The following is a 12,943-nucleotide window of genomic DNA, read 5'->3' as shown; positions in this document are numbered from 1 at the left end:
AAACTTTGTCTGTCTTAAACTAAGTAGTAACTGTTTTGGTATCAGAAAACAGTAAGATGCCTTGGAAATATGGAAAGTAAAGAAACTGCTCACCCTGTGAACTATCCTTCAAGATAGCTCTTGCACTTCAATTTGCCCACTTTCACACCCATGAACAGATTCTGAAAGTCTCAGTGAACTAACAGGTGCTTCAGAATATTTTCTCTTGCTAGAAAGCTTCAAGCACCCAACTTACTGCAATAATAGGAAAAATTCTCCGCCCCCAAGTGTTACACAAATGAGTGTAACACTTTCCATGTTATTACTGTAATAACATGGAAAAATAACATGGAGTAATAACATGGAAAAATCTGCTTTCTAGAACAAAAGTTTCATTAGGAATATTACTTATGAAAGACCACATCATTATGTTTCACCTGACATTTTTTCAGACTATGATCATGTTGGAAAAAAGTTACCAGATGATGTTTTTCGCTGCTAAGATGAGATGAAACTCTTCCCTTCTATCAGTATCTAAAACCATAACATATGCGGATGAAGAAGAGAAATCAATACCCCCTTCCCTGGTTACAACTATATACCGAAAGAAGCAAAATCATTGCCAAAATAGCTGAACTTTTTGGTTTTTTTGAAATACATTTTATAGTCAAATTATAAACCAAAATATGCTGGGTGCTTAATCTGAAAATAAATTAGAATCCAAGCACACAAACTGTAAAAGGAGAATATCTGCTGGCAAATTTTTACACAGCAAACAAAAAAACACTTATTTTTGTCTCAAACCGCTGAATTTTTATACTCCTTCCTCCCCCCAACCCCAAAAGTCACACAATATTTAACTTTGACCCATTTAAGCTAACAAAATATACAGACAACTGCTTAAACTCTTTGCTTATTTTTTTCCCCACAGTTTGGAAAAATCTTTACTATTTAAAGCCAGAAATAAAGCACCAGAAAGGCTATAGGATACATTTATAATGTAAAACTTGCATCAACATGCTACACAGGAGAAAAGCAATTTTAAGCAATGCTAACAAATGAGGGGATGGCTCAGGTGATTCAAGAGGGAAAAGAAATGATGGTGGTGAGAAACCTCAACTTTTTTCTAACATCTAAATTTAAGAATACTATAAAAATATTTGTTTTGCAGATTATTTCCTTATATACAGACCTCCTAAAATGTACTGAGTACTGTCTATGAACCATCAAAACGCATCAATTGCGACTCCCCTGCCCCTTTTTTAAGTGCCTAACTGGTTGCAACAAACAATTTGAATATTGTGACAAACATCTTGATGCCCTCAAGGATCCCACAGTTTCACGCTTGAAAACATGGTGTTGATTCCCTGCAAGTGTTGCAACAATTCATCCAACAGAAAATACACAACTCAAATACCATAAGAGAACAGGGAAGTGGAGGGAGACAGAGGAGACCTCCAGGCAGATGATGGCTTAAGCAATCAGCCTGAATCCAGAACAAAGCAGAAGCACCTCACTGCAGTTAACATCTGATGACTTTACTGGCCTCTATAAAAGCAACTGGTGATCTGCCGATCCCGATCCCGTAGTAGGCAGGTCCCCCTATTAAAAAGAAAATACATCAAAATTACATCTTAATCAACTGGAAGCCTTAGGCAGTAGGAACAGGATTGCCTATCCAAAAAACAAACAAACAAGCAAACAAAAAAAACATTTTCTCACTCATTAAGGTTCAGGACTGTATCCACATGAAGGCACTGTGATGAGCAATGGCAACATAAGCTTCCTATGTTTTGCGGCTGGCATTCCTAAGTTTTATTTCCAAACGCTAGCTCATCATAAGCACTTTTCTTCTTTAGCTGCACAAAGTTTTGAGCCAAGTCTGCCCACATTTACCTCTATGCTTAATATGATCAGGCATTCTCATGCAGAATTATATTCATGGGAAAAAAGAAAAAAGGTATGTCAAACACCACCTGTGAAGTGATAGGAAACAACACAAAATGTTCAGAAAGGCATGTTAAGAGGAACGCAAATAACTTCAGATATTGTAAAAATGAGTCTAATCCTGCATGCAACAGCAAAAGGAAAAATGAGATACAACAATTCAATGGCACAAGAACAGAATTTCAATGTGCTGCTGAGAGCTGCACACAGGATTAATTGCACAAGGCAGAAATTGGGTACATTTAAAGTCACCCTGCAGCTAGGAGTTCCACCTCACAGCTGACAAGCAGCCTTGGCAGATGACGAATGAGACTGGAGGACTCCATAACAGACATGGAGCAAGGCAAGGAATACTCCTCAGAGAAAGGGGATGTCTACAACAAATGAAGAAAGAGCAATGAAGAAAGGTTGGCAGGATGAACAGTAGGGGGAAGAAAAACAAAACAAAAAAACTAAATCAAGCCCAATATACAAAATAGAAGGAAGAAGGGAGGGAAAGGTGGTAAGCCTGTTGCACAGCAAACAAGTTCTATTGCTGCTCTATTAAACCACCTCCTCCCTTCACAGAGCTAGAGCAGGACATCTGAATTCACACAGATATATGTAGGCACCCAAAAGTCACAACATGAAAGAAGCGGATACTGCCCAATGGGCATTACACTTTCAGGGTGCTGCCTATCCTAGTTATATGACCTATTTTTAGGAAAACCACTCTTCATTTATTTGCTTAATTCAAAGAGATAACAGACTCATCATTCATCATCTCTCAAAGCAGAGCGCTCATGGAAGGTTCATTATTCAGAAAGAATTCCTATCCAGTAAATAGCCTGAATATAAAACCTACATACTGAGGATTTGCATCTCTACTGAAGAGTCATCTTTGTTGCAGTACGATGACTGTAAAGAGTAGTTGTGTTTACAGTTCTGCTTACAAAAATGTAAGTTTTTAGGTTTGGTCTTTTTACGTACATGCAAGTCCCCAATTTCAAATCATATCATATTATAGTTTCAGGAACTAATATCAAGATATAAAAGAGATATTTGAAGGACAGAACCTATCCTTGCCCAATTCTGGATGAATACAAGGGGAGAAAAGAAAAAACTTAGAATCTAACTGCTCCTTTTCTGAAAAAACATGAAAAACATTCACTTGGAAAATTAGAGCACGTAACATTTGAACATTAAGTAATTTTGTTCATATTTAATACCAGCAATAAGGGGCTGATGAAGTTAGCATGTTTATGTTATCCATCAATATTCACTAAAACAAGAATTTGTCTGAAGCTTGGGATAATGTTAAAGCTTAATGTTGCCAGTTGAAATTACTGTCTAATACATAAGATACAAGACTCCATTTAGTGAAATGTACACAGTAAGCAACTTGAAACTGAAAAATGGGAAGTGGTTTCCTTGTTCAGTCTGCTCAATTTAAGCAGAAAAAGAACTTTCCGAGCCAAGACAGCTAAGTCACTAAACTCCTCTCAAGTCTTTATTTTTATATAAAAAGGAAACAACACATACTTTCAATTACTAAAAAGAAATACTGTGAAAACCATTATTTTCAAACAGTCACAACAGAATTTATTCTTTGATAAATTATCCTTGGAAATAACATTGCAGTGTACAATAATTTAATTACAGATCACAACCCCTAAATTATAACACTATGCTCTTCTAGTTCTGAACATTTGATACTGGTAAGTTCACAGGAGTGCAGGTTCCTCAAAAGAGAGGACATGGACTCTGCACATGTTTGTGTACAGTTATTTATGTTATTTCACAAAAATTAGCTAGGATCTTCCAGTAGGATTTCCAGTCTATATTTGTCATATGAACAGCACCACATGTCTTAAAATCATCAGATATACAGTAACACCTGAAGCCAGTATATTTGTCGGTATACTCAAAAAATATTTTGATATTTGTTTGAATAATATATCTGTGGTTCCTTAACAACAAAGCAAGTGAAATAATCCAAATCTGAACAGATTAGAAATGTAAACAGCCAATATAAATCAACTCTTAATATATTTTGCGCTTCATAGTTGGAGACTGAATTTGGAACTTCAACAAATATCTCAAAATAACTTTATCAAAATACAGCTAATGGTCCAGGACATATTTAAATTGATGCATATAAATAAATGGAAATAGCAAGTCAAATGAACAACAGATGGTCACACTAACCACTTCACTACCCTCCAACCCTTTTATTTCTAATGTGTAAAGCAAAACAGAAAATTTACCATAGTCTGCACTGGAAAACAAATATTTAATAACAAAAAAATATGTTTCTCAAGTAATGTAAAATACTAGCCCAGCAACACTGTATGTACAGTTAACAGCTGTTGCCTTTATCATTCTAGCAGAAATAGAAGAAATGACTTACCCCTCTCTCTCCCTGTCTTTTACTTCAGGAAGGGTCTACAAATTCAATTATGCATGTGTTCTCTCCCTTCTTTTCTCAACCTCCCTTTCCCTCTGTATGATTTTTCAGGTTCATTTTTGTAATCTCATATGAAACCATGCATTTTTAAAGTGAGGAGGTTTAACGCTTGATTTAACTAACCACCTAACTAACTAACCACCACCAACGCTCCCTAATGTCTGCTCTACCACCATGAACACTCAGGCCAAGCGGTGACCTGCAGCATCCATGCCCTGACAGACAGGGGACTTTGGTAGTTAAGCTTGCTGAATAAGCTGTCGAGCCAGCCACAGACTTTCCAGGGTTCAGATCCCTGCCCRCAGATATGAAAATGCATTTTGGTGGGGAAGGGATAAGAGCAAGAAGAGTTTAAAATTTCTGATAAATGCAGAGAACCACAGAAATGATCTAATCTGGTATGAGGGAATGGGGCAGAGAACTGTGCTTAAGGCCCAAAACAAAAGGAAGCAGACCTCTGGTGCTCTTTAAAGTGTCTCCCAGAACAGACCTTTCATGGTCAGCTATATAGGTTATGTGGCTGCTGCCAGGATGCAAAGAAAACTGCTGTGACAGACTAGGAAAACAGAGGAGACAAAAACCCATTCTTATTAAAAAGCCAATTCAGCAGGTATAATACTGCTAGTAACAGACTATATCTGCACAGAAAAAATAGACAGTGTTGCTTGGGGAGTAGACTGCTAAGGAAAGGGGGTGGGTAAAAATGGTTGGGAATTTACAAAGAGAACCTCTGAAGAGAAAAAAAAAAATGGGCCTGTGCTTAGAGAAGGAAAGACACTAAATGAAAGCAGCCTCTCAGAGAAAGTTACAGGAAAAAGGGTATTTACAGAAGAGCTACAAGTAGAAGCATAAGGAAGCACATGAGGAAGAAAAGCATGCACAGAAAAGCAGGGGTAGAGATATGTCTCCTCTCTGTTTTAGGAAGGAAACTGGACAGACATGACATCCCATTCTTTAATATACCATCTCTATTTCCTTCAACCTTTTTGTTCTTAGTCCCTTATTCTACACATCATCTCCCAGCTCCTCCCCAGTTGTCTTTGAACATGCCATTACTTTTCTATTGTGAAGATGTCCTGATCGAAGCCCTTTTGTCTTCCTGCAGAGCCATGCGCTAACACCAACCAGGAACAAGATGACACCCATTAAATTCTGTCCCATTAGTCTTTTGATTTCTGAACTGCCTAGAAACTGTTCTCCTTTTTCTGCCCTGGTTGCATAGCAGCTTCTCCATGTGGATCCTCCTTTATTTTTCTGCTTCTGGGAACATAATAAAATATAAAACCACACTTATCCTGTAAGCCCATGAGAGAAAACGCTACTCAAAGAACAGTTTCTTCTTTAGGATATCTTCCTTCACTTAGCTGAAGGCTGCTGCTTCATGGGCCTACCTGGAGTGACCTTGTATTCTCATATTCATCCTGCATCATGTATTTAGTTGTGAATTTTACACTTCTCTCAAGCTCCGTTTTACTGTCCTCCTACTCCCATTCTTTGTAAATCTGTTTCTTCCTGTATTACATTCTGCAATCCAAAAAACAAAACTAGTCCTCTGCTTGCTCTTCTCTATGGTCCACACTTCCAGAGTTGCTTTGCTTTACACCTTGGATTTCTTTCCTGGTAGGAACTTTTTACATGCTCAGTCAGACATTCTCTTTTTCTCTTTAGGACCACTACTAAGAGACTGAGAACACAGTCTTGCTACTCAACAATCTAGTCTAGAACACAATCACAGGAATAAAACCATATTAGATGTACCTCATCTACACATAGACACGTATTTTCTAGCAGACCTGTATTTCCTTCTTATTGACCATTTCCATTCAAATCCATGGTGGCTTTCAGAGGTTCACCAGTGTGAATGATCACATAGTTAAGTCCAGTGCAAACAGCTGCTACTAAAGCACACTTTTATGTTATCAAACAAGAGGCCACAAAAATCAACGACATTTTAAATGGTTACTTTCCTAAGCTGTGTTCTAATCTACTGTAAAAAGACTTCTAAAAAATGCATGCAAGAATCTAATCTTCTCCCCATCACTTCAACACATAAGCTGTCTACCAGAGAATTAGTATCAGAGGCACCCATACCTTTGTCTTTGATGTACACTACCTTCGCTGGCTTTCTCTCCATCATTGGTTGTCAGCTTTCTGCAGCAGGGATCCTGTTATCCTGTCTATCTGTATAGCACTGAAAAATGGTATTGGCTTCCATGAATAACTAACTACTGGAACTCACAAGCAGAATTTAGCTAACATATGCCAAAACAAAATACTGCTCATTGTATCTCTATTTTACTATATATTGTTGAAATATATTTTATCTGCTGAGGATTTATTGGGGATGATTGGTGAACATGTTAAGGGCCAAAATTCCCCATTTCCTCTCAAGAACCTAACACATCATGCATTTCTAAAGCACAGCTGCAGTCACATATGCACACCCCGTCCCATCCCTGTCTCACTGCAGCTGCATATGTTTCTGTTTTTCATCGTGTAATTCTACTATGAATGCTTTTCATGTACCTTCAGTATATGGACCAATGAATCAAAGTATATGGTACCCACACAAGGTAATTAAAGACTGCTGTCAGAAGGCAACACATCAAGCTCCTGACTACAGTTACCTGATCAGAGCAGTAAAGTAATGAAAAGACATTTCAACACAAGTGGCAGAAGCAAAATACCTAACTACTTCTAGAAATGGACCTTGATCAGTTTATGAAGGAGATTACAGGAGCTGGTGCCCAAAGTATTTAACACAAGAATTCAACTCTCTTCCAGTCCAGTTTCCAACTATTCCAAACATTCTCCAGCAAGTATTCTAATTTTAAGTTGTCAAAAGATAACTTCTATATAAAGAAGGTGTATTATCAATTTTTGTAAGTGATAACAGCTTTAAAGAATTAACAATAAAAAATTCTGTTCCCTCCTGCTATTGCTTTAAAAATGTGTGAATATATATACACACACAGGTATATATACATTTGGCTGTGTGTGATAACTCCTCAGTTAGGATTCTCCAGAGAATAACTTGAAAGTTATTCTTCTTATTAAGTTATTGTCTTCTTTCATACTAGCATATTTCTCTAGAGTTGGTATTTCTGAAATGTCATTAAGAAATCACATGCGATGTAAAGAAATGAAAAACTGATTTGTGCTCCTCTCCAATATTTACAACTCTGTGAAGTCAGATACACTGACTAACAACTATAAGACAGAGATGACTACTCAAGAATGAATTTAGCATTTACATTTGAAGCAAGCATACAGGCCAGCTAATAAATTCTGTTATGTTACTCCAACAAGAAAAGGATACAATATATTGAAGACTATCAAGACGAAAAAAGGGTATTGAAGAACATTTACTATCCCTACCCTGAAGTGTTTCCATAGCAGCTAGAACAATTACTAAATCAGATACACCAAGAGGAACGCAAAGAAATAATACAAAAGCTATCCACCTGAAGACAGGTCACAGATTTAAAATGTTAGATTTGACTTGTTCATTTAGTCATTAAACATCATCTGCTTTCTAATACATCACATATGTCTTTGTAATTATGCTCATGGCAGCACAGAAATTTATTACAGCAAGGAGTTCGTTAGAAAGGAGTATTTATGACAGACTCTGCTTTGACTACTTTGCCTTCATGTCACAGAAAATGTAAGGTTTGCTGTATGTGCTTTGCAGAATGAGGATTTCCCCTGTAGAGCAAGTTTACTAATTGGTCCCACTTTCTATCCCACATAATTAAACAGAATCAAACACTATATACAAGCTTATTTTTCCTTTCCCTCCAGAATCTTATCACAGATTACTTTTTTCAGTGGCATTAGAAAACAGGAACATGAATTTCTGCTACTCTGGACTATCCCACTGAATAGCCATTTTTCATATGCTCCCTTTAACTTTCATAAGATACACTGAATTAAAAATCAGAGCCTCAATTTTAGAAATGCCAACATCCATGGTTTAAAGTCAACAAATGTTTGACTTTTCAGCCTCATCTGAGAGCCATCTAGAAAATGATCTATTTATGTATTAACTAAAAGGTATCATCACCACTGTGCAAACATAAAGGCTATTTCCCTGTATTTTTTGTGTAACTATACAGCATCATTTGTAACCACTTTTTTTTTTTTAATTAAAGTCACAAGTCCTCTAGAGCAAGCCTCCAGAAAAGAGGAAATAAGAATATTTTGACAGCAGCACATAAATGGTCTTTCATCTACCTACAGTCAAGTTACAGAAACTAAACAAATAATGGCTTCCAATATAAATGAAAATGCAACACAACACTAAAATATGCTCTCAGTGGTAAAAAGAAATACATAGATACTTATGTGAGAGGAAGGAAAGGATGGGTCAAGTACTTTTCTCCCTACATCAATTCTCATAACTGGATTTCAGATGCATACACATATAGTTTCAGGTCAACAGGAAGTAATGATAGCATTTACACTCTCCCTTCCCATGGGAAATCACTCCACAGCAACAGATCTGGTAAACTGCCACTCACTTCTATACAACAGATCCAAACTTAAAAACATCTCAGATTCAATACAGGGCCCCAAGGAGCTTGTGGGTTTAAAAAGCCATCTAGTGCATTATTCTATTTAGAAAGAACACTCTCAAAGTACACAATTTTGGTCTTGACTTAAGAGCAAACAAAAAAGTCAGTATCATTAAGCAATCCTTGAAATTTTATGTGAGAAACTGAGTACAGAAATTATCCAGGTTTATCTGTTATGCTCAGAACAATGTTACGTTTACATTTGTTCAGGAACAGCTGAGGAAGAAACAGAGGCAAGAAAGCCAGAGAATAAGAGTGAAAGAGTACACAGCATCTTAGCTGGGCAGGCTAACAGCTGAAGCAGTTTGAGGGCAGAGGCGGCCCTGCATACACATAGTAAAAAGAATAAAGTGCAAATATCCCAGGAGGAAGCGGGCATGGAAATGCAGATAAACAAGAAAGGTGACTTGGGTCACAATATTTCTATACAGCTTCAAAAAGAACAAGCTAAGGAAGGACTCAGAGATGAAGTTAGATCTCTGCTTCTGTTACCATGAGCAGAAAAGAGCTTACAACAGTAAAGTTTCTAACACAGATACTATCTCATAAATGCTAGTTTTAACCCTGAAGATATCAGCCTACTGACGTTACAATTTATTTTTCCTAGAATATCACCTCCCCACACAGAACCTGATATGTTTAACTTGGACGAAAGTTTCAGAGTTTTAGCTTTACTCAAATAGTGACAAATCTACAAAAAACCTTGAAACTTTTTTCTGCACATTAAAATATGTAAGACTTTCCTTTAGTCATGTCTTTTCTGCCATTCCTCCAGACAAACAGAAAGACCCTGTGGTCTTTATAAAATGTAGTAAACCTTTAAATTACTTCCAAGTGAAATTTCAGAAAGCAATTTAAAAAGTTTTAGTTAAAAAAAAGTATCATGCTCTCATATCAAGAAGTTGCTTTTAGCACTGGAAAGACAAGTCGGGTGTAACGTCAACAGGTAGGAAAAAAAAGCATATTTTACAGATGCCAGTACTTCCTGAAATAAGTGGTTGTAAATATGATCAGCAGCACAGTAAAGTCCTCAGCAATTACCCACATATTTGACTTTATGGGTAAACTGCTTCAGTGATGATGAAGAGATCACACTCTCCCTCTCCACAAAATTTGGGCTGAAATGGAGAGAAACCATCACATACTTTCTAATTTATAAAAAAGATACTGCCCAATTCATTCAGGTTAATAGGTACTATACCACAGCTTCCAAGGGCTGAAACAATTCTGTTTCAGGCCCTAATCCTATAAACTAGTGCTTCAAGGCTCAGAGAAACTTTACTGATCAAGTTTTATAAATGGTGCAATGCTTCTTTCAGGTTTTCTAACCCTCAGCGTGGGTGTTACTTTTTATGAAAGAAAGGGAAAAGCATGAGGAATGAATATGTAACTCAACAGAATGTTTTTCTGTTCCTCAAGATGTTGACAACTATTATGAGCTCCAGAGTCCTCCACCAACCCAGGCATTTCAGTGAAATTGCCGACTTATCCCACCTAAGGAGAAATGAACTACAACAACCAAATATGCAGCTCACATTCTGAAAATGCAGCCTAGACTTAGTTTGGACACCACAATTCAAGCAAGTGTACTCTACAGCTTCTTCACCAGACCAAGCAGATTTTTGCATTTATTTTCAATGCTAAAAGACTAAAGAAAGTGTCATTACCTTATTTTCTGATGCTTCAAAACCACAGGCACTACAACAATAGGTGAACTCTGAGAAATCAGAGGCGGTATAAATTGCCATGAAATATTTATCGAGCTTATCTACATAGACTTCTATAAGTAAATCCTTAGCATGTTGATAACTTTCAACAAGTTATTCAAAGGCTTCGTTAGAAAACATTTGTCCCTAGATGTAAAAAGGACTACAGCAAGTTGTGAAGGAAATCCAAAAGGGAAAGATATATCAGCATTTCCAATATCTAGAAATGTGTAATCTAGTCTGTAAGAAAAGACAGACTTGATCATTCTGAAGCAAGTATCTCTCGGTGGCTCTATTCATGAACTCCTCCACTGACCTGTAAAAGTGTCACTCCACCTTCTTTGGTTTCTTTTAAGTGGAAACCATCCCGTTGCCAAACTTTGTTTAGTTAAATGATGTGAGTATACAAAGATTATTGAAAGGCTTCTAATAAAATTCAAAAGGTATTCTGGGAAAAAAAAATCTCTTTCATGCTGCTGGATATAAAAGTACTGCATAATTAATCATGTTGTTACAGTCATTATTAGTAAGCTCCCCCACCTATTCTTGGGGACCGAGTTTAATAGAAGGTATTTCATTTGAAATCAAAAGATGAAGAAGTATCTCACAAATACGATAAACTGTAACACCAGGGGTCCTGGTTTTCAACAGAAAGGGAAGGGGTCAGCAAAAAAAATAGGCAGGTATCTTGAATAAATATTTAGAAGGTATGGGAATGAATGTCTGGCAAAAAAAAAAAGTAAACTAATGTTATATATCACGCATCTTCCTTTAAAAAATAAAATACACAACAGGCTCTGGAGATACCGAAGCATTTACAAATATAGTCCAACTCCACAGAACTAGGCAAACAAAAACAAACCAGCCGGCACCATCCCTTCCTCATTCTTTCAGCACAACAGCAGGAGGGAGGAAAGTTCAGCGGCGGCACCATCCACACACCCTTACCGGGGCCGCCACCCCACGCGCCCAACGGCCGCCTGAGGCGCCCAACGGCCCACCAATGGCCCGGCACGAGCTCGGCCCGCGCAGCGGCCCGCGGGGGGAGGGCTGCCTGCCCCAGACTGCCCGAGACCCTCGGGGACCTCCTCGGAGCCGCGGCCCCGCTCCGGGACATCCCGGCACGAGGCGGGCGCTCGCCCGGGACGAGGGCAGCGCTGCGCGGGGGCGCAGGGCACGGCGGGAAGCCCGCCCCCGCGACTTCGTGCCGCGCACCCAAGGCCGCGCTGTATGCGGCCTCGCGCCGAGACCCCACGCGCTTCAGGCAGCCGCGTCTACCTCCGACAGGCGGCATAAAACAAATAAATAAAGAGGCGGCGGCGACGCCCACATGGAAACGTCGCCTCGGCAGCCCCCCGTCCCCGCCGCGGCGGGCGGAGCGAGCCTCCCCTCAYAGCCGGCCTGGCCTCGCCCCGCGGCTCCCCTCGCCGGCGCCACAGGTGCTTGAGTGTGGGCTCAGGCCACCCCTGCCCGCGGCAAGCCGCAGGGCAGCGGGGAGAGCAGCGGCACAGCTCCTCCAGCCGCCCCGCAGAGCCCCCGCTGCCCCCAGCGGCGGCGGTGCCGGGGGTGGGGGGGCGGCTGCGGCCAGCACCCCGCAGCTGGGGCGCCGAGGAGAAATAAAGGCAAAAATGGGAGCGCCTCCCCGATCGCTCCCGGGAGAGGGGCGCGGAGGCAGGCTTCTTCAGCCGGGGGAGAGGGGGCGACACGAGAGGCGGGGGCGGCACGTCGGGCACAGGGGAGCAGGTGCACGCAGGCAGCGAGGTAGCGCGAGCAGGGGAGGACGAGGCGAGCGAGGCTCGGCCAGGCAACGCGGCGTGTTGTTCAGCCAGGGGGCAGGGAGGGAGAGGGGCACACAGGTGCCCCTCACTGGGCAGGGGGGAGGATGCGGGGCGGCGGGCAGCTGCAAACACTGTTTTGCAGGCAGGGGAGGGCAGGTGCATACTACTCACCGGCAGCTCCACGTTGACTTCGGCACCGTCCAGGAGGAGGACGCGGCACTGCAGCACCGGCTTGCTGTCGCCGGCGGCGGGGATGTGGACGGGGGCTCCGGCGCTGTGCACGACCCCGCCGGGGTGCGGCGAGGAGGGGAAGCCTCCGGCAGCGGCGGCGGCGCCTCGCAGCCCCCCGTCCCGCTCGTCCCCCTCGCCGCCGAGCCCCCCCCGCCCGGCTCCGCGCCCGGCTCCTCGCCCGTAGCGCTGCATCGACCGCCGGCCAAAGGTCCTGCGCAGGAACCGCAGCATCCTGGGGGCGCCCTGCCCGGCCGCGCACACCCCCGAGCCAGCAGCTCC

General features: G+C 41.0%; 1 protein-coding gene across 1 annotated transcript in view; it reads right to left on the bottom strand.

The window, feature by feature from the left end:
* Positions 1 to 12,895, bottom strand: part of EPB41L4B (erythrocyte membrane protein band 4.1 like 4B) — a 180,152-nt gene extending 167,257 nt beyond the window's left edge. The window contains exon 1 of the mRNA XM_026084544.1: positions 12,605 to 12,895. Coding sequence (XP_025940329.1) covers positions 12,605 to 12,895 — 291 coding nt within the window. The remainder of the gene's footprint in view (positions 1 to 12,604) is intronic.
* Between the last annotated feature and the right edge of the window lie 48 nt (positions 12,896 to 12,943).

Source organism: Apteryx rowi, unplaced genomic scaffold (genome assembly GCF_003343035.1).
Source record: "Apteryx rowi isolate R43461 unplaced genomic scaffold, aptRow1 scaffold_646, whole genome shotgun sequence".
Taxonomy (NCBI): Eukaryota; Metazoa; Chordata; class Aves; order Apterygiformes; family Apterygidae; genus Apteryx; species Apteryx rowi.
Note: the sequence above shows the minus strand (reverse complement) of the source record. Positions and strands in the feature narration are given on the sequence as shown.